Source organism: Candida albicans, chromosome 1 (assembly GCF_000182965.3).
Source record: "Candida albicans SC5314 chromosome 1, complete sequence".
Classification (NCBI taxonomy): domain Eukaryota; kingdom Fungi; phylum Ascomycota; class Pichiomycetes; order Serinales; family Debaryomycetaceae; genus Candida; species Candida albicans.
In genome coordinates, this window is record NC_032089.1 from 185499 (window position 1) to 208822 (window position 23324).

At 35.5% G+C, this 23324-nt stretch overlaps 13 protein-coding genes and 1 non-coding gene across 14 annotated transcripts; 8 read left to right on the forward strand and 6 right to left on the reverse strand. All coding sequences in view use genetic code 12, as the record gives it.

Moving 5' to 3' along the window:
• Positions 1-8: 8 nt before the first annotated feature.
• On the reverse strand, positions 9-4647 carry SIN3 (transcriptional regulator; the record flags this gene model as incomplete). Its single annotated transcript, XM_019475060.1, has 5 exons — positions 9-3672; positions 3852-4195; positions 4281-4402; positions 4467-4513; positions 4589-4647. 5 exons carry the CDS (start codon positions 4645-4647, stop codon positions 9-11), a joined length of 4236 nt encoding a protein of 1411 aa, XP_019330605.1.
• A 552-nt stretch (positions 4648-5199) lies between these two features.
• Positions 5200-5658, forward strand: RPB11 (DNA-directed RNA polymerase II core subunit; the record flags this gene model as incomplete). The annotated part of the gene is made up of 2 exons (XM_019475061.1): positions 5200-5252; positions 5337-5658. 2 exons carry the CDS (start codon positions 5200-5202, stop codon positions 5656-5658), a joined length of 375 nt encoding a protein of 124 aa, XP_019330606.1.
• Positions 5659-5945: 287 nt separating this feature from the next.
• CDC5 (polo kinase) lies at positions 5946-7907 on the reverse strand (the record flags this gene model as incomplete). Its single annotated transcript, XM_713879.1, has 1 exon — positions 5946-7907. One exon carries the CDS (start codon positions 7905-7907, stop codon positions 5946-5948), a length of 1962 nt encoding a protein of 653 aa, XP_718972.1.
• Positions 7908-9177: 1270 nt separating this feature from the next.
• On the reverse strand, positions 9178-12300 carry SET1 (histone methyltransferase; the record flags this gene model as incomplete). Its single annotated transcript, XM_713878.1, has 1 exon — positions 9178-12300. One exon carries the CDS (start codon positions 12298-12300, stop codon positions 9178-9180), a length of 3123 nt encoding a protein of 1040 aa, XP_718971.1.
• Positions 12301-12722: 422 nt separating this feature from the next.
• On the forward strand, positions 12723-13248 carry CAALFM_C100970WA (uncharacterized protein; the record flags this gene model as incomplete). The annotated part of the gene is made up of 2 exons (XM_019475062.1): positions 12723-12786; positions 12854-13248. The coding sequence occupies 2 exons, from the start codon at positions 12723-12725 to the stop codon at positions 13246-13248; spliced, it is 459 nt and encodes a 152-aa protein (XP_019330607.1).
• A 204-nt stretch (positions 13249-13452) lies between these two features.
• CAALFM_C100980WA (uncharacterized protein) lies at positions 13453-13722 on the forward strand (the record flags this gene model as incomplete). Its single annotated transcript, XM_019475063.1, has 1 exon — positions 13453-13722. The coding sequence occupies one exon, from the start codon at positions 13453-13455 to the stop codon at positions 13720-13722; it is 270 nt and encodes an 89-aa protein (XP_019330608.1).
• A 95-nt stretch (positions 13723-13817) lies between these two features.
• NMA111 (Nma111p) lies at positions 13818-16751 on the reverse strand (the record flags this gene model as incomplete). The annotated part of the gene is made up of 1 exon (XM_713018.2): positions 13818-16751. The coding sequence occupies one exon, from the start codon at positions 16749-16751 to the stop codon at positions 13818-13820; it is 2934 nt and encodes a 977-aa protein (XP_718111.2).
• Positions 16752-17033: 282 nt separating this feature from the next.
• Positions 17034-18125, reverse strand: CAALFM_C101000CA (origin recognition complex subunit 6; the record flags this gene model as incomplete). Its single annotated transcript, XM_713019.1, has 1 exon — positions 17034-18125. One exon carries the CDS (start codon positions 18123-18125, stop codon positions 17034-17036), a length of 1092 nt encoding a protein of 363 aa, XP_718112.1.
• Positions 18126-18446: 321 nt separating this feature from the next.
• Positions 18447-18917, forward strand: CAALFM_C101010WA (uncharacterized protein; the record flags this gene model as incomplete). The annotated part of the gene is made up of 1 exon (XM_713020.2): positions 18447-18917. The coding sequence occupies one exon, from the start codon at positions 18447-18449 to the stop codon at positions 18915-18917; it is 471 nt and encodes a 156-aa protein (XP_718113.2).
• A 569-nt stretch (positions 18918-19486) lies between these two features.
• tA(AGC)4 lies at positions 19487-19559 on the forward strand. Its single transcript has one exon. It is a non-coding gene; the product is annotated as a tRNA-Ala (tRNA).
• A 207-nt stretch (positions 19560-19766) lies between these two features.
• On the forward strand, positions 19767-20786 carry HMT1 (protein-arginine omega-N methyltransferase; the record flags this gene model as incomplete). The annotated part of the gene is made up of 1 exon (XM_713021.1): positions 19767-20786. The coding sequence occupies one exon, from the start codon at positions 19767-19769 to the stop codon at positions 20784-20786; it is 1020 nt and encodes a 339-aa protein (XP_718114.1).
• Positions 20787-20978: 192 nt separating this feature from the next.
• On the forward strand, positions 20979-21422 carry CAALFM_C101040WA (peptide-methionine (R)-S-oxide reductase; the record flags this gene model as incomplete). The annotated part of the gene is made up of 1 exon (XM_713022.1): positions 20979-21422. One exon carries the CDS (start codon positions 20979-20981, stop codon positions 21420-21422), a length of 444 nt encoding a protein of 147 aa, XP_718115.1.
• CAALFM_C101050CA (trans-2-enoyl-CoA reductase (NADPH)) lies at positions 21419-22357 on the reverse strand (the record flags this gene model as incomplete). The annotated part of the gene is made up of 1 exon (XM_713023.2): positions 21419-22357. The coding sequence occupies one exon, from the start codon at positions 22355-22357 to the stop codon at positions 21419-21421; it is 939 nt and encodes a 312-aa protein (XP_718116.1).
• A 429-nt stretch (positions 22358-22786) lies between these two features.
• Positions 22787-23242, forward strand: MBF1 (Mbf1p; the record flags this gene model as incomplete). The annotated part of the gene is made up of 1 exon (XM_713024.2): positions 22787-23242. The coding sequence occupies one exon, from the start codon at positions 22787-22789 to the stop codon at positions 23240-23242; it is 456 nt and encodes a 151-aa protein (XP_718117.1).
• Between the last annotated feature and the right edge of the window lie 82 nt (positions 23243-23324).

Here is a 23324-nt window from a genome sequence, read left to right on the forward strand (position 1 = left end):
AAAAACAACTAAGATGACTTGGTTTCAGATTGGGCTTTGTCATTCTCTCCAAGGACTTCTGTATTATTAGTTTCATCAGCTGTAGTGTCATCAACGTCATGTTGAATTGTACTATCATTTGTTTCCTCAACAATAGTATCTTCTTGTTTGTTTTCAGTAGTTGCTGATTTTGCGTCTGGTTCTGTGTTGTTGTCATTATTGTTTTCAATGACTTCAACATTCTCCGTGGCTCCCTTTGTAGGTTCATTAGCCTCCGATTCTTTCAGTTTATCAGATGAATTCAACACCTCCTCAAATTTCTTAAATTCAACACCTCCTTTATCAAATAAAATAGCAACTTTTTGTTCAGTTACTTCAAGGTTTTGATCTTCTGGAAGACTAGACTTCCAACCATTTTCTCCGTCTATAAGATCTTTAAGATGAGCCAATTTATCTTCTCTTTTAGAATTAGAGTCTTGCTTTTTATAAACAGCTTTGGAAACAAATTCATCATGCGAACCACTTTCAAAAAACAAACTGTATGAGTTTTCACTGACAGATACTTTAAGACCAGATCCAGTACGTCCTTCTACTGACTCTTCATCCACTGACTCGATAAATGATCTTGCAAATGGCATATTCAATTTGGAAGCTGGTACGCCTTCTGTAGGATGTGACATCACATAACTGGTAACATAATAATTGTATTTCTCTTCAACATTTTCATGGTCATTAATGGTTAAATCATCTAGACTGATAAATTGAATATTGACACTACTATCGCTTTCTTTGAACGATATTTTAAACATATTCTCTTCAGGTGACATAAACGACCTTACCAGTATACGATACAAAATTTGTTCTTTGGCACTTGAAACAGGCTTCAATCTATCATTCTCAAATAATACCATTATTTCGGAGGTTTTAGCATCAGTAATCATCGAATGCATATGCTTTATCATAGCTTGTACAACTTTATCAATAGTATAAATCTTGTAGGCTCTGTTTCTGTAACCTTGACGTAAACTTTCTTCAAACCATTGATGTTCAATCTCTCCTTCAATTAACTTTTCTGATAATTCTAACACTTGTTTATAACAATCTTTGGTTCCGACAATCTCAACACCCATGTCTTCCAATTGGTGCAGGAGCAAATTCAAATCTTTTGCAAATTTAGGAAATTTACGATTTCTAATTTCCTTGCCAACTTTTTCATTCATGGATTTGATTTCGGCTAATCTGGTATACAAAGTTTGCAAGTGACGGAAGAAAACATAAATAGTTGTGTTACAAAACAAGTTGTATTTGTCCCGTCTCGTTTGTATGTTTTCATCGTTCAACAGAAATTTGGTATTGGCAGTTGTGATCCATAATTCACTCGATTTTTCAAGCTCTTCATTGGCTTCTTGAATAGCTAACTCAGCAGATTGCAAGCCTGGTGATCCTGAACGATCATCCTTTTTAGATTTGGATTGTTTCTTCAAGACATCTTTAAGTAAATCTGTGTCTCTTGATCTCTTTTTGGAAGAATCTGATCCATTTTCACTCATCTCAACGTCACCTTTTTCGTTTTCTTCTTCAGACGACTTTTCAATTCTGCCTCTTGCCACCAATGCTGTTTCAATGGTTTCTGTCGGTATACTGAAAAACAAAGACATGAAAAATTGTAAAAATTGTAACAACTTTTCTCTGTCATGTACTGAGTAAGTGGAGGATTTGTTGATGAAAACTTCTGCCAATTTCAAGATATCAAATAAAACTTCATTATCCTTGAAATCATAATTTAATTGTTCTTGAGGTTTAGGAGTCAACGGGTGCAATCTTTTGTTTTGTTGCTCTACTTTGACAGTACTGATTTCACTTACCAATTGCTTGACAGTCAACAATTTCTTGTCGGCCTGTTTAAATGTTAACCCAACATGATCCAATGACTTGTAGAACACTTTTTGCTCCATTTCTCTCCATACTTTATTCCATTCTCTTTGAGCACGTTTCCATTCTTCATCTTTTTGCTTTAATCTTTTCAACACAATTGGAACAGCAATTGAAGGGTTCTCGTGTAAAGCATCAATGACTTCAAACCCACGGTCTTTATCATAGATTTTTCTAATGATTTTTTTGTAAATTGTACTGGAGTTATGACCCAAGCCGGGAGGTAATTTGAAAGTTGCCTTTTGTTCCGGCGTCATATTGGCAATTCTATTGGCAATAGTTTCCAAAATTTGAATCGTACGCAAATTGGATTCCATGTAATAGTCGAATTCTAATCTTTCTTCTTCGATCTTGAATAATATTTCCTCATATTGATTCTTACGATGGGCAATGAATCCTGAATCTTCCGATGCCCACGTAGGATGGCCAACCCACTCATCATTCAAAACTTCCCAACACATCTCGTCTCTACCTGAACAAGGCATGTATGTTTCTGCTTTTGGCAATTGTCTGTATGAAGGACCATAGGCCTTACATAACGAAAGCTCAAGATGATGTTTTTTGAAAGTGATGTTTTCAATATTTTGAGGTTTATCCTCGTACCCAACAAACATTTTAAACCAATTAAATAACTCAACATTTGTGTCTCCAATGAAACCTTGAACTCTTTCAACTAAAGTATCTTTGTCAATGATATCTTGAGTGAATAAATTCAACAATTTCAAAAAATCGCCGTATGTTTGTTTGTTACCAATGGCCTTCTTAACTTTATCAAAAAACCCAATTTCTTCTGAAAACGAAGTGCTTTTAACCGTACCTGATGGAGGTACTGGTTCTGGAACACCTGGCACTAATGTAGGGTTGGTTGTAACAGGTACAGGGACTTGTGCTTTATTTGATACCTTTTGCCCTCTTTGTGGTACTGCACCAGTCCTCATGTTAGAGTACTGACTTTCTTGGTTGTAATTATCTTGATAGGGTTCAGAAACAGACTTTTTCTTTCCCACAACTTGTTCATTAGATGGAGCTCCATAAACAGATTCGGGACTGGCTGCACCTTGGAAATTGTTTTGTTGTTGAGCAGCTGTCTGCTGTAATTGTGCATATTGTTGATTTGTGGCTTGTCCAGCAGGTTGGAAATTGCCAACAGGCGGCAACTGTGTTCCATTGTTAACATAATATCCATCCTGTGCTGGTGTCTGTTGGTAATTTAGATTGCTGGTGTCTGGCAAAAACTGTTTAAAATCATCCAAAAGATCTGGTGAGTTAGCAAATAATACAGTAACTTGTTCATAAACTTCAGCAATTTGTTTTTGTTCTCTTTGATACGTTTGTAAAATTTCAAGAAACTGTTTGTAAATGTCTGGTTGACTAGCAAACCTAGTTTTAATTTTGTTAACATAAGATATAGCATGATTGAACCCAACTTGTCCACTAGCACCATTTTGTGCTTCCATGGAAGCTTGGTCAGCAAACTGTTGCGCCTGTTGGGCCAGTTGACTCTGTGGGGACGACTGTTCCTGTTGATTAATGGTCAGGCTTTCTTCACCACCCCATCGTTGGTTATATGTAGCACTTGAAAGGTTAGGTCTTGTAGTTGTACCAGTGGGCGTCGTTACACGAATTGGATTAGGATCTGATGGGTCCAATGAACATTCAATCTTATATCCTGGTGGTAAAAAAGTGTTAAACCCTTGGATTAAATTTGGATGTCCTCTAAATAGTGTCGAAACACGATCAATAACTCCAGGTGTATCAATACTAATATTAAAAGTAAATGTTTGTTAGTAAAATGGAACAAAAGAAAAAATCTGTGTGCGGGTGGGTTGTTTGCGAGACACACAAGGCTTGTCGGCACAATGGATCCGCTTATATACAGGACCATACAATTTTCAATGGCCGACAAAACCAAAACGCACCCAGAAAGTTCAACAACATACCTTTGTGATTTGAAATCTTTCATAATATCAAGAAAGTTATTATATACCTCAGCTTGGTTGCTGAATTGTACTTTGACCTGATCTAAATAGGATAACGCGTCCTTGACATTTAATGGCCTGTACACGTTTGTAGTAGTAGACCGATTAGGAACCCCTCCAATAACAGGAGATGCTTGTGGAGCTGGTTGTGAAATGGTTGGGGGATATGCACCTTGTTCATTGCCAACATGTCCCAAAGAACTGGGTGGTGGGAGATGAGTTGAATTAGTTGTTTGTGGTGGATTTAATGCCACATTAGAAGGTCTTCTCAATTCTGCTGTCTGTCTTGATTGATCGGATGGTGACTAAACAACTGGAGTTAGTATGGGTTGTTCTGTTTGTTGTTATATTCTTTTAAATAACACCAAAAGCTGGTTTCAAAATACATACTTGTCCCATCTGTATCTGATCACTTGCAGGATTGATCGATGGGATGTTGAACCCATGTGGATGGTGGCCACTGCCATTGCCCAAACTTGGTAAACTTGGTAAGGGATAAAATGCTTGCCCGCCTATTAATAACTGGTTAGTACCTCTTTTCTCTTTAAGTATTAAAAAGGCATTTCAAAAACATACCTTGCTCCAACGTTGCTGGTGGTGGTAATACTGGGGGATGTTGACGACTAAAAAAAAACAGTATGATGTTAGTATACAAAACAAATCGATGGGGATAAACAATACAAAATATAGAAACATACTTGAAAGGCTGGCCAAGTGGTCGCTGTTGGTTGTTCCAAGGTTCCTGATGATTCGACATTAAGACTCTTTCAAAATCTTTTTGAACGGGGGAGGAGATTGAAAATGTGATTTGTATTTAAAACTGTATCAGTTGCTTTTTTAAAGTATTTCAAAAACTCTGAATTGTGATAAATCAAAAAAAAGAAAAAATATCCTGCTTCACTTGCTTGTTTTGAAGTAAATAATAATAAATTAATATTACTCCAGTTTATAAGATATGAAGACCAGACTAAGTGTGGTTGTGTTTGATTGTGGTTATTAACTTGGAGAAGTTCAATCCAAAGATGTTGTCAAGGAATTTTTCTTTTCTCTCTGTGGTGGGTGAAGCGACCGAGACTTTCAAAAAAAATCAATTTTGGGTAAAACAATTTAATGGGACATAAATAACAAATTACCCGGATATTATCACTATCACTTTACATTTGGTTTTTTTCTCTTTCTGTCTTCTCAAGTTTTTACCAATTTGACCAAAGAAAAAAAAACAACATATTGCATAAGTGAGAGAGGAAACTACCATACTTCATTCTAAAACCCTACATCACCAAAATACTATAAATACACATTTCCAATAATGAATGCTCCAGATAGATTCGAACTTTTCATATTGCCAGATGGCGTGGATAAGTAAGTATATATATGTCATTGCTAAACATTTGATTTTGATTTTGATTTTTTTTTTTTGAAAAGCTTATTAACATCATGATAAAGAATAAAAATAATACCGGATACAAAAGTACCAAATGCAGCAATAGTTAAGATTGAAAGAGAAGATCATACATTGGCCAATTTATTGAGGGCTCAATTGTTAAAAGATGATAGAGTTTTATTTGCTGCCTATAAAGTTGAGCATCCTTTATTTGCAAACTTTGTGTTAAGAATTCAAACTGAAGACGATTATTCACCACGAGAAGCTTTGCAAAATGCATGTTCCGGTTTGATCAGTGAATTAGATGTGATAAAAAGTAAATTCAATGATGAATGGGCACTTAAGGCACTTTTGAATAATACTGAAGATGATTTCGAGTATTAGTGATTTGAAATAGTTACGATTAGTGGTGGCGAAAATGTATTATAGAAAATAGAATAGGACGTTTGTCTATATATTTTTTTTATTATATCTCTTGTTTTATAATGAATATGGGCTACAGTTCAATTTGCAGTAGTACTACTAAATAAAAGGATGTTTATTAGCAACGTGAAAGTGGCATATTTTGGAAATAAAAAGATGAAAAAAAGAAAGAAAGAAAGAAAGTAATAACGAGAAGTAACTATATAATACAAAAGAGAAAATATTGCAAATATCAAGTAGCGTTGTCTCTAAGCTTCTTTAAATGCTTTTTTCTTGATAGCTTCTTTGATGACCATTATCTTCTCCATACAGTCCGGAACATTTTCATGCTGAAAGTTTCCTTGCTTCAAAACCAGAATTAGTGGTTGAGTTTGAGTTAAACGCCCTGGCGAAATATGTGTTATAGCCAAACCAGTTTTGGATATACAGATCTTATGGTGGTCTTTAAAGTTGAACTGAAAGTTTCCATTTGTCATCTCAAACATTATGTAATCAGGAGTTCTGGTGTAGCGTCTCAAAAACACAGTTTCTTTTCTTTCCTCAATTTCACTGACTTTGGACAAGTTACTATTCATGTACTTTGCAAAAAAATCAACAATCTCTAACTGTCTTTTAGCTTGAGCTGGAGGGTTTGCAAGAGAGTTTTCAATACAAGTCCACCCTTCATTTTCATGATAGATTAATTCCAAAAATCTATCTGAATTATGGCGTTTCAACAATGTGTTTTCATCGTTAAACAAAACCCCTATGTCGTCGTTATTAAGTTGGTAAGAAAACCCATATTTATTTGAGTAATCTACCCATTTGCTGATCAAAGTTGGATTCTCGCAATTTGGAAATTCACTGGCATCAACTTCATCGTGTCTTGAATGTTCCAATCTTCTCATGGTTTGATAGGTTTCAAAGCACACCTGGTTGAGTCTTTTTATTGCTGTTGAAAAATTAGAGCTGAAATTGACTCTTCTAGGTCTTCCTAGTTGACCAGGATCCACTTCTTGATATTTGTTTCTAGTATCATTAGGTGATAGCGACAGAGGAAGTAAAGTTCTTGGTTGTTCTGAATGCAAATCTGCACGCAAGATTTCAACTGGGTTCTTGTTTTTTGGTGTGTAAATTCCAGCTGAGTCCTTTGCATATTTGAAATTAGCCAGTGATTGAGCTCTAGTAATTTGGTCAAGGCCTGGTGGAAGAGTTTGTAAACTGACTTCGTATGTCTTATCCGGGAATGGACCTTTGAACCAATCGTACAGCAATATCTCATCGATGGTAGGTCTGTGTAATGGATTCAAGCTCAACAAGTCTTTAATCAATTGCTTGGCAGACTCAGAAATTGGCTTGTCCTCTGGGAAATAGTATTCTGTTTTCTTTATTCTTTCGTAAATAACATTGACATCTTTAGCTTGAAATGGAGGTTTACCGACCAACAAAGCATACATCATGATACCAATAGCCCAAATATCAACTTCGAAACTATGGCCAGTGTTCTTACCACCTAAAACTTCTGGAGCAATATAATTTGGTGTACCACAGATAGTGTACTTTCTTGAATCAGTTGAGGGTAAAACAGATGCTAAGCCAAAATCACCAATCTTTAAATTCATTTCTGGGTCGAAAAAGATATTACCAAGTTTTAAATCTCTATGAATTACACGTCTAGAATGCAAGTATTTGATGGCACCGACAATTTGCACCATAAAGAATCTAACCTCTGGTTCAGACACTCTTTTCCTTGTTTTCAAGAGTTCCATTAAGGATTGATTAGGGCAGATTTCTAACAATATATATACATTAACATCATCTTCAAAACAATCAACAAAGTTAACAATGTTTGGATGTCTCAAAGATTTGTGAATTTTGATTTCTGATAATAGTTTTGTTTTTGTTTTCTCGTTTTTGATTGATGCCTTAGCGACTGTTTTGGCGGCATAGATTTGACCAGAGGCATCCTTCATTTGAAAACAACGAGCAAACCCTCCTTCACCCAAAAAGTTGCCTCGACGATAGTCTCGTCCATTTCTAGTTCTCACTATAGATGGGGGTGTCTTGCACAATGCCGATAACTTTTCCTTCTTTTTCTTTTGTTTTTGGTCTGTTGGTTGAACATTTTCCTTTGGGCGTCTAATTGATTTGACAGGAGTAATGTTATTAGCTCTAGCATTGAGCTGGCCACTATTCAATGGCTGTAAAGGTTGTGAACGAAGCGCCGACATATCAGATGGAAATTTCCTATGTGTTAATTCAGAATTAATTTGCAAATGTAGATAATTGATGAGATCAAGGTGTCTTTAAAAAATTGGGTAATTTCAATTGTTGAATTCTAGTGACAGCTAATAGAGAAAATATTGCTGGGCGTCTAAATGTTTTTTATAAATGCTGATGTGGTTGGTATATCAATTGGGTGAAGATGATATAAATGGTTATAAACGATTAAATATTAATGCAAAACAAAAAGGTTAAACCTCTTTAATAATCAATGCTGGTGGGGTGGAGGTACTGTAAAATAAAATGAAAGGGTAAAAGTAAAAAAAAAAATTTGAAGAAAGGAAGGAATTAGAAACTTTTTAAAAAAAAAAAGACTGTTGGATATATTATATTAATTTATATATAAATTAAGTAGGTGTTTCTATTGTAATTAGTTTATGTTAAATTTTTTTTCCATTCTCTCTCTCTTAGTTTTGCCCATCAATTGATTTGTTTATTTATTTCCTTTTTAAGAATTTTTGGCTTTTCGTTTGTTTATTTTGTCTTCTGCTCAATTCAGAGTGTTGCACGTGACTAGGCTTGTTTTTGCAATCATTTTTTTCGTTTTTTTCTGTTGCTCACATATTCTATTACTACTACTACTACTACTATCACTACTTAATTTTGTGTGTTTCACTCCTATTTATAATCTATCCTAATTGAGACGAGTTTTGATTTTGAAATCATCCTAACTTTCCCATAGACAAGAACAACATCAGTTTCAAGGGAAGTTATTGCAATATATATATACTCAATTTGAAATTAAACACTCTAAGGTTAGTAGTAGGCGAATAGACACAGACTCATGTTAACAATTTTGATTACATCGCAATTGGTCCTGCTCGATTAATGTTTTCTTGTAAGATTGGTATGCATTGAACAGGTTCATAATAAACTGCTTTCTCTATTCATAGTATTTCAAATTAGTTTCTTTTGTTTCTTTTTTTTCTTTGATTATTGCTAATTCTCTTATTTTCCTTGCAGATTAGAGTTGATTTAGTAAATACGATAGTTATTCCATTTGATTTCCTATTTAGTATGTTTACATTTGTGAGCCCCCCGAATGAGCAAACTAAATTAGATCATGTTTCTTTCCTTCAATGAAAAAATGATGCTGTATAAACATGGCTTGACTTATTTGAAACAAGGAGGGGGGTTGGTCGAATCACCACACATATGACATCAGAATTATCTGACAATACTAAATTTCACCACTTGATTTATCACACGTTTATGCAATTAATTTAAATATCCTTTACATCCCGGTGCCCCACAAAGACATCTGATACGCTCCTCGTCATTGGTTTCTCTTTCAAATTTATAATCATAAGTAAGTTCCTCATTTGCCTCAATATCTCGTAAAGCATAAATGACTATTCTTTTCTTCCCTTCAACTTTGATGATTTTTGCCGTACAACTTGGACTACAACAATGATTGATAAATCTAGCAATTCCCCCCTTTTTAGTTGCATCAATGACTGTATTATCATCGATTCTGAAAAGATACGACGACCCTATACCAGTCTTTAAATAACTTTTTTCCCTATGTTCGGCAACTTGTTGTCTGATACGTTCTCCAACGTATTCTATAATCATTTCTTTTGCAGCTATTGGTTCCATTGCATATAACCCCCAATTGTGAATAGCAGATCTGGCAAAAGTGACCGGTTTTTTACGTTTGGTCAAAGCATTCAAACTCAACACATCGGATTCAGAACCTATTTGGGCAGTTATATCAGCTGCAAATCTTCTATTGTTAGCTCTATTAACACGTGAGCTCTGTACTGCATTTGTGTTCTCGTTGGGCTTTTCTTCATCCTCGTCTTCATACTGAATAGTCTTAATTGGTTTATTAGTTCTTTTGCGGTGTGGCAAGTATCCAATTTTCTCTATTTCAGGGATTTTTCTGACCCCTTCACTCTTGAAAGATCCTGTGGTCGACTGTAAACTCTCCGGTAGTTCTTCTATGTATTCTTCTTCCTGGCTAATTTCTTGTACGTCTTTTCTGTTCTTGCTCTTCCAAGACCAATATTCAATATTTGATAACCCTGATGGAGTAGTTTCAGATAACACTTCTTGTGCTAATAACAAATCTTCTGAATCTTTTATAGTATGTTGCAATGCATTTAAATCGAAATCACCACTAAATGGAATTTCTGGATAAACAGTCCTTGGTGATTCTTCGGTTGGTTGGAATTTAATATCAACCTCTTCAGCTTCTTGTTTGATCTCAACTTCCTCTTTTTCTTCTTCTTCACCTTCTTCAGGGCTACTCTCTGGAGCTATTTCAGCCTCTATAGCTGGCACTTTAACCTTTTGTTTTTTGATTTCACGTTCCTCAAGCTCTATATCATCTTCTATGCTGGTGATTGTAGAACTTCTTTCCCTTTTCATTGTCAGTACCACAGGAGTGAGAGGTCTACTTGCAGTAGTTTCATCTTCATCTTCATCCTCAGATTCTGATTGAGAGTGTGACTCGGAATCCTCATCATCATCAAAATTAAGGGCATGTTGCATGGGGATAATACTGTTTCTTCTTTTTGGCTTATGCTGTTGAGTTCTATCGTGTGACATTCGAAATGAAGGCAATCTCTGTTGGAAAAGTTGTCTTTGTTTCTCAAGAATGGATAAAGCATTTTCTTTTAATTGATTATTTGTTACCAAAACCTTTGGTTTTGCTGCTTGCTCTCGGGATTTCAATTCTTCAACCAATTCCGGATACTTATCGTGTGCCAATAAATCCAAAATATTGGGTGCTATGATTCTTTCTCTTATGTCTTTTGCCAAAAAGGTTTGAAACTCTTTTATCAATATATTTGTTGCTTCATCAAGAACATCATTTGTGGACTTCAGTTCATTCTCCCTTATGTTGTTTGTAAAACCTTCTGGAATTGCCATCTCCATGACGAGCTTATACTCAAAGAATTTTTTGTTGTCTTCATTCAAAAAGCATCTTTCACATTCATTAAGAGAATTAAACACAATGAAAAACCCAGATTTATCTGATAAAACTCTTGTCCAATCATATTTCTTTAATGCTCTCTTGATATCATGAGACGAAATTTTCTTTGTTGGGACGTACTTATCACGTATTAATATATATGGTCGACTTTTAATATATTTCTCTAAATCTTTGGGTAATATCACACTCAGAATGATTTTATGATTGTGTCTCATGGAAAGAACTGTAGAGTTTGGTTTATAAACCAAATTTTTATCCCTGGTTGATACTATGGTACTTTCATGTTCAACACTTTTTTCTTTCTTAACAGACTCTTGATGTTCTTTCTCTTTCTTTTTCAAAAGTTCTTGTTTCTTCTGTTCTTCCACAAGCTTTTGACGTCGTTTTTCTTCCTCTTGTTCTCTTTGCAATCGTTGTTGTAACATTTTTTTCTTGGCACTTTCAAGCTTTCTATTCAATAATTGGTTTTCATTATCATTTAACGCTATTTTTAATGTTGCTCCATCAATTTTGAGCTCATCTTGTCGGACTGTCTTGATAAAATTTTTCGCCAATTCAGAAGCCTTTTGGGGATTCCCTTGAAACTTGAAGGTAACAATACCGAGAGGTACAGCTGTTGTGGGGTCAGTTATAAACGTCATTTCTTCCAAGGGGTTACCATATCTAGAAACAAAGTTTCTCAAGAAAGGTTCACTTGTGGAGATTGGCAAGTCCCATATTATTATGGTTGACATTGGAGCTGGTCCCAAGGAATCACTATTGTACACAAACTTTGGTTGAGGTAATTGCTTATATGGTGTCTTTTTAGTTTTTTTGGTCGGTTTTTGCAAATTCAGATTCGATTGAGCTATTCTAGGGTCGGATACATGGTTCACACCTTCTCCATTGTACCGTATCTTTTTAGATTGTATACCTTTATCAGTTTTCGGTGTATGTGAATCATTTATGACCATGAAATTTTTCTGGGGATTTATTGATCTTGAAAATGGAATAGTCAGTGTGAAATCTGAATGGTGAGATAGTTTCGGAAATTCAGAATCTTTATTATTCACCCCAGTGTTGCGGTCTGAACCATTAATCAGTTCTATCGAAATGGGTGTTGATACTTTGTCGCTACTAGACAAGGGCGTACTTAGTCCAGATGGTGTTCTACCATCCTTGGTACTTGATCTATGAGACCTGTTTTCAGGTGACTTCGATCCGATTTCATTAGGAATATACCTGTTATCACTTGATTCATAATGTGATCCTTTGTTAAGAGATAGCATCCCGCCAACAAGGTACCTGTCTTCCGGATACTTGGAACGACCTGTTCTATATCCTCCACGGTGAGATCCATGATATCCACGTCGACTATATCCACCACTTGCTCCCCCTCCGCTTCTGTTATTGTATGACATAGCAAGGTGTATGTTTGATTACAAGCTTCTTGTTTTTATTTGTTATACGTTAAATAAAATAGTATTGAGGAAGCTTTAATCTTGACTCTCTCACAAAAACTCTGCTTTTGTCTGCCTTTTGTCACAGTTATTAAACACTTGTTTATTGATATACTCCTGTAGTAGTCAACGTCCAAATGCAAAATCTATATATCAATCTGGAGTGTATTAATAAAAAAAAAAATAAAACAGAATAACAACTGCAGAAAAAAATGGGAGGAAAAAAAAGAGTTCAAGAGAAATAGGAAATGAAAGTAGTCGCGACTCCAACTACCATCCACCATCAAGGAAATAGAATTTTGTTATTGTTCAACTTTTTTAATCGAAATCTTTGTTTAATAACCTCTTATTCTCGTGGCTCTTCATAATTAATTAAGATACCAATGGAAAAGGAAGATCAAAAATCAGAAAGAAAAACTTTAAAGCAGCAGTTAAGTGAAAACCGAAGTATGTTACAGTCTTCTTTTGTTGGTTTGTTTATTTGTTTGTTTTTGTATACTAACAGAATTTGAAGCTAGAAGATTTCATGAATATCAAAAACGGTTGGAGTCTAAGAATTCAGCATATCTACTTGATAAGAATTCTACAAAGTTTTATGAAGAGTTGAGGCAAAGGGATTTGGATGAGGAAAGAAAGATTAAGCTGCAAGAAGCAATTGAGCTTCAAAGATTCAAGCAATTACGAGAGAGGAAGAAAGCACTGTCCAAACAGACGAAAAATATATCTCTTGGAAGTATCAGTAAGCCAGCGATTCTACCTAGGAAGAACCTACAGAAGGCAAGAGAAAACACATTGGAAAGGCGATTGCTTGAACAATCTTCAACCAAAGACGATAAGGAGGAAGATAACAGCGATAGTGGCAAAAATGGTATATTGACTGGATATGAATCTAGTGAAGATGAAGATTAAATGTCTTTGTTGCTTGGACTTGAGTTCCCACATCATCGATTGATGGCATTGTCATTGGTTGCATGGTCGTGTATTTTGTGACAACTTGTTAATGCTTCTTTGTATGCTGAAAGAATTTTTTTTTTCTTTCGTTTTGTTTTCTTTGGACCTGACAATTTCTCTTGATCTTTACAATAGGTGAAAGGGACTGTTCACAGAATATCAATGTTTTTAAATATCATACAGAGTACAAGCAGGATATTGATGGGGAAACCATCCAGTGTTAATTTGCTTGTTCAAACTAGAACCAAAATGAAATCCCATAAGGCAGCTGCCAACAGATTTATAAAAAGAGCTAGTGGACTCAAAAGAAAGCAAGCTGGTGTCAATCATGGTAATGGTAGATTTAGTTATTCTGCTTTGAAAGGCTTAAGAGGGTTTGTGGAAGTTTCAAACAAAGGAGGTCATTTGAAAAAGTTCATCAATCGTGTGTAATATCAACCTTGTAAATAGATAATTTTTGGTATTTTATGTGAATGCATGTTACTTAATTATAAAAATATATATATATATATATTATATAAATATTACTATTCATTGTATTTTTTCTCCATCCAAGTATTTGTATCGATTTCCTTTCTAACGTCAATAGTAGGAAAATAATGGTAGTCTGTCTTCAAAGATATAGCCATTGGTATATTGTCAAATGAAACTACTCTTAGCTTCACATATGTTTTGTCGGGCAAATCCTTTACTACGTCAACAAAACTCTCAAGATTTTTGGTTTCCTTGTCGTTGACATGGGTGATGAAACAATTCGGTACAATATAGTACTGGTCTGCTGGGCAACCAGACGATTTTCCAACTACATATACTTCAGATGGAATACTTTTCATCAACTGTCTTACACCATAATGTGGAGTTTGAAGTAATGCACCAGACCAGAAAACAACATGAGACGTGTCGAGTTCTCTTGTTTCAGTGGTTGGGACTCTCAATGTCATTTCTTTCTTTTGTCTGATAATCTTAAATTCTAAAATGTCTTTAGTATACATGGAATTCAAATCTCTCAAACTCTTTGCAGGCTTACCATCAACACAAAGAACCACGTCCCCAATTTTCAATGGATTTGTAACTTGATTACCCAAACTAGGTGCAGCAATTCGTTCAACGGCTAAAAATTTGATGTTATCTTCCGCTTCTTTCTCCAATTGTTCAATCCAGCTCAGAGAGACACCTCTAGTTCTACCTTGTAAAACAGTAAGCGAAGTAAATTCTGCATCAAGTATTCTCATATCTTTTGGCACTTTGTTTTGTTGCAATTGCAGGATCACTTCCTTCACATCTGTCACGTCTAATCCCATTTTGTAAGTCTTTTCATCAGACTCTCCCAAGTATGATAACCAAAACCCACGCACAGTTCCATCATTATCAGCCAATACACCAGCATCACATTCATTTCTAATCTTGCTGTCAAGCAAAATACACTCTAAATTAGTGCCTCTGTAACGTGGTGAGCTTGAGCTAGCATTGATATTCAAAGAGGAGACAGCACTCACCTTGACGTCATCTGTGACCAATCTCAAATGATAATTGTATCCTATCAAAAACGACTTATCTCCTCTTTGTAATGGTGAAGTTCCAAAAACGGGTGTTTTGACATCAGCCAACACTAAGCCTGGGTCGTATTTGACTATAGCATAGTTGAGATGGGGGTGTAAAAACACAACTTTTCCAGGGACTTCAATTGATTCAGCAAAAACAATAAAAATGTCACATAAATAATGTGGAACATATTTTCGTGAAACAAGAACATACCCATGGGTGGCGTCAATCACAACAGCATAACATATATCTTTTCTAAAAGGATGTGAGTCAATAGGACTTGGACAAAGTGTTCGTACCTGAACAAATGATCTCACCAAATCAGCACAACCTTTTTTACTGTCATCACCGAAGGGGATGTCAATATACTTTGCATTTTGAGGCTCAAGAGGAACAGGGGGCAATGCCTCTTTTTGAAGAGTTTCAAAATCCCACAAACCCGTGCTATCATTTCGAGTTGCCATTTTGAAAGAAGTGTGCCAATGTCTGTCAATATAAATACTTCTAACGTATTCTGAATGCATATCAGATACATGACGATAAGTCACTGGAACCCTTGAACAATCAGGAATTTTCTTCATAACCTCTACAAACTCATCCAAGTCTTCCACTCGCTCGTCATCAACAGACTCAATCATCCAACCAAGTGTATCTTGTGGTGAGAACTCGAAAGATCCTGTACCTCCGTTCACAAACACTCCTTTAACGGGTAAACCGTAACATCTGGCAATTTGATATGACAAGTCGTTGAACAGAGCACCTGCTACAACCACAAACCTGTTTGGAGTAATACTATGAAGATCACCAATAGTAATCTTTTGTCTGATTTCACGACCACCTCTTTGCAATACAAATTCCAACTCTTTGCCAACATTTTCGTCTAAAATTTCATCAACTCGAACAGATGTTGCGATTGGCTCATTGTTAATGGAAATAAGGGTATCGCCTTCTTTTATTAATTTATCTGCGGGACCATCAGGTAATACAAGCTCTGCAACCAACAATCCAACCTTATCGGGAAACAATCTTCTTGCATTTTGCTCTGCTTCTGCTGTCAATCCCAATCTAACACATTCATTAAAGGGCTTCAACTCCCATTCTACTTGAATATCTCCTCTTGTGATTGGTTCATTATTTTGAATACAACGCAAGGCTCTCAATGGTCTATAAACTGGGAGAAAGTAGTCAGTTGCAGCTTCTGTGTGTCCTCCGGCCTGTAATGCAACACATTTACCGTCCTCGTTCACTACTGGGGAACCAGAAGACCCACCTGAAGCAGCTGCGGCTGCTTGTATATATTCGGTGTTGAAATCATTGTACGTCAAACTACCATAATCCGGAGCGTTTCTGTCCAATCTTGAAATAAACCCAGATAATATAGACAATTTTTCACCTGCATCATTACCAACCACCCTTATTTCAGTACCAACTTTTGCCAAATCTGGTGCCAACTCTAGTTGAGTTAACTTCAAGTACTTGACGTCCTGAGGATTGAATTTTAGAATACCAAAATCGTGTATAGGATCTCTGAAAATCGGTTTGACATCAACCGACTCATGGTTATCAAATACAACATATCCGGTGAACGGTCCAGGTCCAACAACATGTCTGTTGGTGAGTATAAGTCCTCGTGAGGCATCGACAACAAACCCAGTTGCCTCACTTGACACTGCATTCTCGGTATCAAAAGGTGCCACATGGGAAAAGTGTATTGAAACAACACAGTTTACAACGTTTGTGATGGTTTCGGCCCATTTGTTATTATTACTTGTTATTGGTGAATCGAATATTGGATGTGGGGACTCAGAAACATATTCAATCTCACTTTCATCTTCTTCAAATTCTTTATAGCATTTTCTCTTATTCTCGTTGCCTAAAGAAACCTCAGCGTCTCTTTTCAACGATTCCATATCTTGCATGCTGATTCTATGTCCCCTGTAACTAAAAACTCAAATAGTTGATGTAAGGTGTCTAAACAGATCATCTAGAAAAGAGAAAAAAAAAAACATGAAAAAAAAAAATTAAAAATTAAAAACAAAGATGAAGCAGAGAGATGGTCTAGAGACAGATGGGCGAGAACCATTCCAAATACAATTTTCAAAAAAAGAAAAACAACACATGCACACACGATATTAAAAATCATAAACTAGTCCTTAACAAATCTAATAGTCTATGCATTACTAATTATTTATCTCCATGTCTTATAGTTGGTCACATTTCTCTAAAGCCTCTTTACGCCAGTTTTTGTAATACTCTTCTTGGTGACTTGATAACGAAATTGTCTCGCCATGAATCATAGCCCCAAACTGTTCCATTAGGTCCCAGCCTTCACCTATTTTCGCTTTTCTTTCAAAAGAATTTCTGGTTTCTTCAGCTGTTTTGCTACCATAAGCGTAAGTCTTTTCTATCTCTTGAATCCATGGTTCATCTTGAATCCATTCTTCGATTATACCACACCAAGATTGCATGGCCCCTAGCAGTAAACCTCCCTTCTGGTATTGTAACAATTGTTTCGTGAACTCTGACTTGGTGCCAACCAGTTGTGCAAGTAATCTGTTATTTATCCGAATGTATGCCGCATAAACCATACCACAGGCCAATGACCAATCACTTTTTTTAAGAAACTTGTGTTGATGCGTTAAAAATGTGCCCACCATCTTGGCGGTGATATCACCTGGTATAAGGAAAGTGTTGCAGAATGCTATAAAATCTGCTATCAGAACGTGTTTCTTATCGTATTTATAAACTTTATGTGTTGGGGTGCCTGCCTTGGATTCTTTTCTTTTCTTTGGGTTAAAGGGAGAGTCTACATCCTTAAGTTGGCCATCGGGGGAGTTACCATTGACCTGGTCTTCTTGCAACATTTCTGCTCGAAGACGTTTTAAAGGGGATCCTGATTTCAAATTCTCTTTGCTTGTTCGACTCTTTGTTGGTGTCAGTGGACTTTGGGATGGTGGTTTCACCTTTTTGGGACTTGATACAGGTGTGCTGGCTGCGGAGATTTGTTCTATCAACTCACGAAAAGTGTCTAGTAACTTTGCTGCTACTTTAGGTTGTGTTGGTATTCTTGACACATCAGGAGTCGGCAATTCAAAAGATTGTTTATATTTTTCAACAATAACAACAGCACATAGATGAAAACGTGCAATTTCCGATTTATTTGGTAGTATTGCTTGTTTCCTTAAACTAAGTTGATATAAGGAATTGATATAATCTAGTAGCTTGGGTGTAAATTCACCTAAATAATTGGGAATTACATCTTGAAGAGCTTTTCGTGCTTGAGAAGAGGACATTTGTACTGAGACCTTGGGGTGAATACTCGATGTCGTAATTGAAAAATTTGAAAAAAAAAAAGTAAACAAAGAAGAAGAAGAATCAAGACAGAGTAGAGAAATCAACTTACTTTATGTCAAGATAAAAGTATAGTAGTCCTGAAGTTTTGTTGCAATTCGCACTACTTTCTCGGTTTTCATCATTTTCAATTGTATTGTATTTTTTTTTTTTTCTTTTCAACCAACCAGAACAATTCAAAATCTACTTATCCACTCATTGCGAACTTCCTCTCAGTTGTCTCATAAACATTCCACAACTAAGTCAATATATATTCCAATAAAATGTTATCCAGAGTATCCATAAGATCATTGCCGCTTTGTACACGTACATTTGCAACAACTTCTATATTAAAACAATCTGAGCTTACTGCCGCTACAGATTCAAGTGGTAAAGAAATTGTTTCTGGTGCCCCAAGAGAACTTGTGACAGAAAGAGTTGTCAGAATCTACCAAGAAGCCAAGCCTGCTACACAATCTGGTCACCACAATGGTAGCCACTGGAAATTGGACTGGGACGTTTTAGGCAAAGGAAATAGATGGGAGAATGATTTAATGGGTTACCAAGGATCTGCCGATTACATGCAAGGTACCATAATGAAGTTTGACACCAAAGAATCTGCTATCAAATTTGCTGAAAACCAAGGATGGGATCACTACGTGCAAGAACCTAAGAAAAGACATTTCAGAAAAAAAGATTATTCAGCAAACTTTTATCATTCAGCTGGTCCTTTGAAACATATCAGAACAAAATAGGTTATCTATTCAGTTGAGTAATATTTATAGAAACTTAAGGTTTATTATTATTTAGTACACGCATTTACATTGTATAAATAAGCTAAAAGATGCAGATTGGAAGTAACGCCAAAATGGTTTTTAATTTGTAGAAAGCTCTTTTTTTGAGAGAATTGCTCGTCTGAGAGCAAACTTGCATCAATTATGGTTATGTGAGTACCCTTCATTCCGTAATTTCTGTGTTAAGGTACTTCGATCGTTTAGCTATAAATAATAGACTTTAAATTCAAGAGGAATAAAAATAGTTCTGTGGTAAGCAGATTTTTCAGGCTCATTGATCTCAAAAAATAAACAATTTACAGCTTGAGACAAGTTTTGAATAAAAATAATTGCAAATTTCTTCAAAAAAATACACTCAAAAATTGACCATTTAATTCAAAAGAGCATACCAACTTCTACTCAAAATACTCAAATCCGGCTATTAAAAATTGTCAGTATTATGTCTATAGATTCAAAAATCAATTTTGAAATAGAAAAAGCAATCCAAATTAAGCGACTTAATATTCCCAAAAAATTCCAAACTCGAAAATGGGCGTGTGGCGTAGTTGGTAGCGCGTTCCCTTAGCATGGGAAAGGTCATGAGTTCGACTCTTATCTCGTCCAATTTTTTTTTCGAATTTTTCATTCTCCTAATTTTTGTATTAGAGATGCCATGGTAGTAATGTCTTCTACGCGATCCATCTCGTACAAAAAAAAACAAAAAATTTTCCACTCAAAACCTTGTGGCATCGAAATAAAATATTAAATACTTTTTTGTCTTTTATTTTTTGATCTAATTCTTAAACCAATATAGATTATATCCCAAACAAGATGTCTGAATCAGCTACTGATAAATCACAATTGTCAAAATTTGAACAACACTATTTTTCATCCTACGATCATTTTGGTATCCACGAAGAAATGTTAAAGGATACTTCACGTACCTTGAGTTACCGTAATGCCATGTACAGAAATAAGGATTTGTTTAAAGACAAAATTGTTCTTGATGTTGGATGTGGTACTGGTATTTTGTCTATGTTTGCCGTTAAAGCTGGTGCCAAACATGTATATTCAGTTGATATGTCGTCTATTATTGACAAGGCCAAGGAAATCGTGGAGTTGAATGGATTCAGTGATAAGATTACTTTGTTGCAAGGAAAATTAGAAGACATCAACTTGCCAGTTGACAAAGTTGACATAATAATATCAGAGTGGATGGGTTATTTCTTGTTGTACGAATCTATGTTGGATACAGTCTTATATGCCAGAGACAGATATCTTGTTGAAGGCGGGTTGATTTTCCCAGACAAATGTCAAATGTACATTGCTGGTATTGAGGATGCGCAGTACAAAGATGAAAAGATACATTATTGGGAGGATGTTTATGGGTTTGACTACACTCCATTTATTAAAACTGCCATGGAAGAACCATTGGTTGACACTGTCAACAATCAATCTTTGATTACCAAAGGTACACAGTTTTTTGAATTTGACATTAATACCGTTACAAAAGAGCAATTATCTATTAAGAGAAAGTTTGAGTTACAAGCAATTGATAATGATTACTGTCATGCCTTTATTGTGTACTGGGATGCTGTATTCCCAGGTAAACAAAGAGTCATCTTACCAACTGGACCAATGCACCAATACACCCATTGGAAGCAGACAGTTTTTTACATGGATCAAGTCTTGGATCTCAAGAAAGGAGACACTATTAACGGTGAAATTACAGCTGTACCAAGTAAAATTAACCCAAGGGAACTTGACATTGATATCTCATGGGAAGTAAAAACTCAAGCCAATGATAAATCAAGAGAATTGAAGGGTGGATACACTTACTTTTTACGCTAGTATTGGTGTTCGTAATGTGTAGACTGGTATATCCCTATTATATTTCTCCCCAAAGCCTAAAATGTTTATAGTTGATTACTTACATAATATCTACATATACAAAAGAAAAGTCGAGAACAATCAATTTTTTTTTTCTTTGCTCAAGAAAAATAAACTTTTGGTGGCAACAGTATAAACCCTTGTTAACTTTGAATGTTCAAATCTTCAGCATTTAGAACTTTTGTCAGAAACATGTCCAAATCAGATTCAGAATGGAGAGCTATTTTATCACCAGAACAATTCCGTGTATTACGTCAGGGCGGAACTGAAGCTCCATACACAGGTGAATATACCAATACCCCAGCTTCAGATGTAGGGTACTATGAGTGTGCTGGTTGCAAGTACCCATTATACAAGGCGAACACAAAATTCAAGGCACATTGTGGTTGGCCAGCTTTCTACGAAGCCCTCCCTGGAGCTGTGAAAATTTATAGAGACGAATCACACGGTATGATTAGGGAAGAAATGAGATGCTCGAACTGTGACGGACATTTAGGTCATGTATTTAAAGGTGAAGGCTATAAGACACCTACAGATGAAAGACACTGCGTTAACAGCGTGTCAATTAAATTTAACCCACAAGATCAACAAAGTTAAATAACAAATGGAATATATATCTTTCTTTTCAACTTTTTGTAGTCATCGCCGAAAGATTTCAAGTATCTCTGGTGTTTTTTAACAGCCCAAAGCCACATTTGACCGGAACTAACAAATAAGAAAATCCAAGCTGACCAGTTACCTACGAGTAAAGCATAGGCTAACCACGACAATGATTCAAAAAAATAGTTAGGACAAGAAACCCAATTGAATCCATATCCGAACGGAATAACGTAAACTTTGGAATCACCTTTTCTCAAGTTACTCAAAATTAAATGAGTAGTCAAGTTAGATAATTCGGCGAAAACCCACAAGCCGAAAAGACCATATACAACTGAGCTTGGTAATTCATTAACATGGAAAAAGTATTTTAAAACCCCCAGTTTATCACTTGGACCATAAATAAAATATGCCAAATTAAAACCAGACAAAATCCAATAATGTCCTGAATTTTTGAAAATATTGAAAGCTGGCATTGTTGCGTTAGAGAATTTATGAACAAAAATGGTTTCCAATTCACGCTTTAAAAAATGCAAAAGGACAATTGCAAAGGCAAATTTTTGAGTTTGTGTGTGTTCGAAAGATCCAGAACCATAGAGTGATTGGACATAGTAAAATAACGGATGAAAAATAAAGGGACCAAAGTATTCAACCAAAAAAACAGTTCTCCATGAGATTTGCGGACCCAAATCTTTGACAAACAATTCAATCTTGCTTGCAGTCTTTGGGATACCGTTCTCAGCAAAAGTCTTATGAGGAATCAAAGCTACTTGTTTGCCATTTTCTAATTTAGTTAATCTAAGTCTATGTTCGGAAATATGATTATCAGAACTCAATTCGTTGATTAATTCTTGAACTGACGAGTCCGGGGTCAATTCATTGGAGGAAAAAGATTTAATGGATCTGGAACGTGATTTGACTTCAATGTCAGTCATACTGTCTTTCTGGTATATGGGATGAAAATATATACTGTAACTGGTCTTTTTTTTTTTTTYGGTTTTTTTTTTTTTTGCAAATGGCAACTATACACAAGATCCAAGCACACAAATTTATTTAAGTTTTAGCAATCATAATTTTGACGACACTTTACCAACAGAGCATCATTCAAAAGAAAAAGCTTCAGCAATTCTGAATCTCTCTTGCAACTGTTTACTTCATGTATGATTCTATTTATATATTTATGTATCACTAAAGATCTTTACTTGTAATCTTGCTTTTCGTGTGCTAACCAACTGTGGATTATTTCCTCAAAATTTTTTTTCCATTGAAAAGAATTGGTGGTGGCAACTGATCAAAGAAAAAAAAATGACACCGTTGACTCACACTTTCTTTTTCTATTCATTAAATCAATAATATTATCGATCATGTCTTCAGATTGGGATTCAGTTACTATTATCGGACAAAAGGCCAGAGTTGGCGGTGGTGGTCCAAGAGAAAATGTTGCTAAGACTTCTTCACAATTAAATGCTGCCAGAAGAGCTGGTTTGGTTGTTGGTACCGAAAAGAAATACGGAACTGCCAACACCAAGTCAAATCCAGAAGGACAAAGATTAACTAAATTGGATGCAACTGATGATGTTGTTGCTGTTAAGAAAGTAGATGTCAGTGTTGGTAAAGCGATTCAACAAGCTAGACAAGAAAAGAAATTGACTCAAAAAGAGTTGGCCACTAAGGTGAATGAAAAACCAAACGTTATCAATGATTACGAAGCCGGAAGAGCTATTCCAAACCAACAATTATTGGCCAAGTTAGAAAGAGCCTTGGGTGTTAAGTTAAGAGGTAAGAATATTGGTGAACCTTTGTTTGCTAAGAAAAAATAAGGGTTTCAATGATTGACGAATTCATGACTATTTAGATTGTATCGTGCCTGTGTACAGGGTTCAACAACCAATGTATTATGTA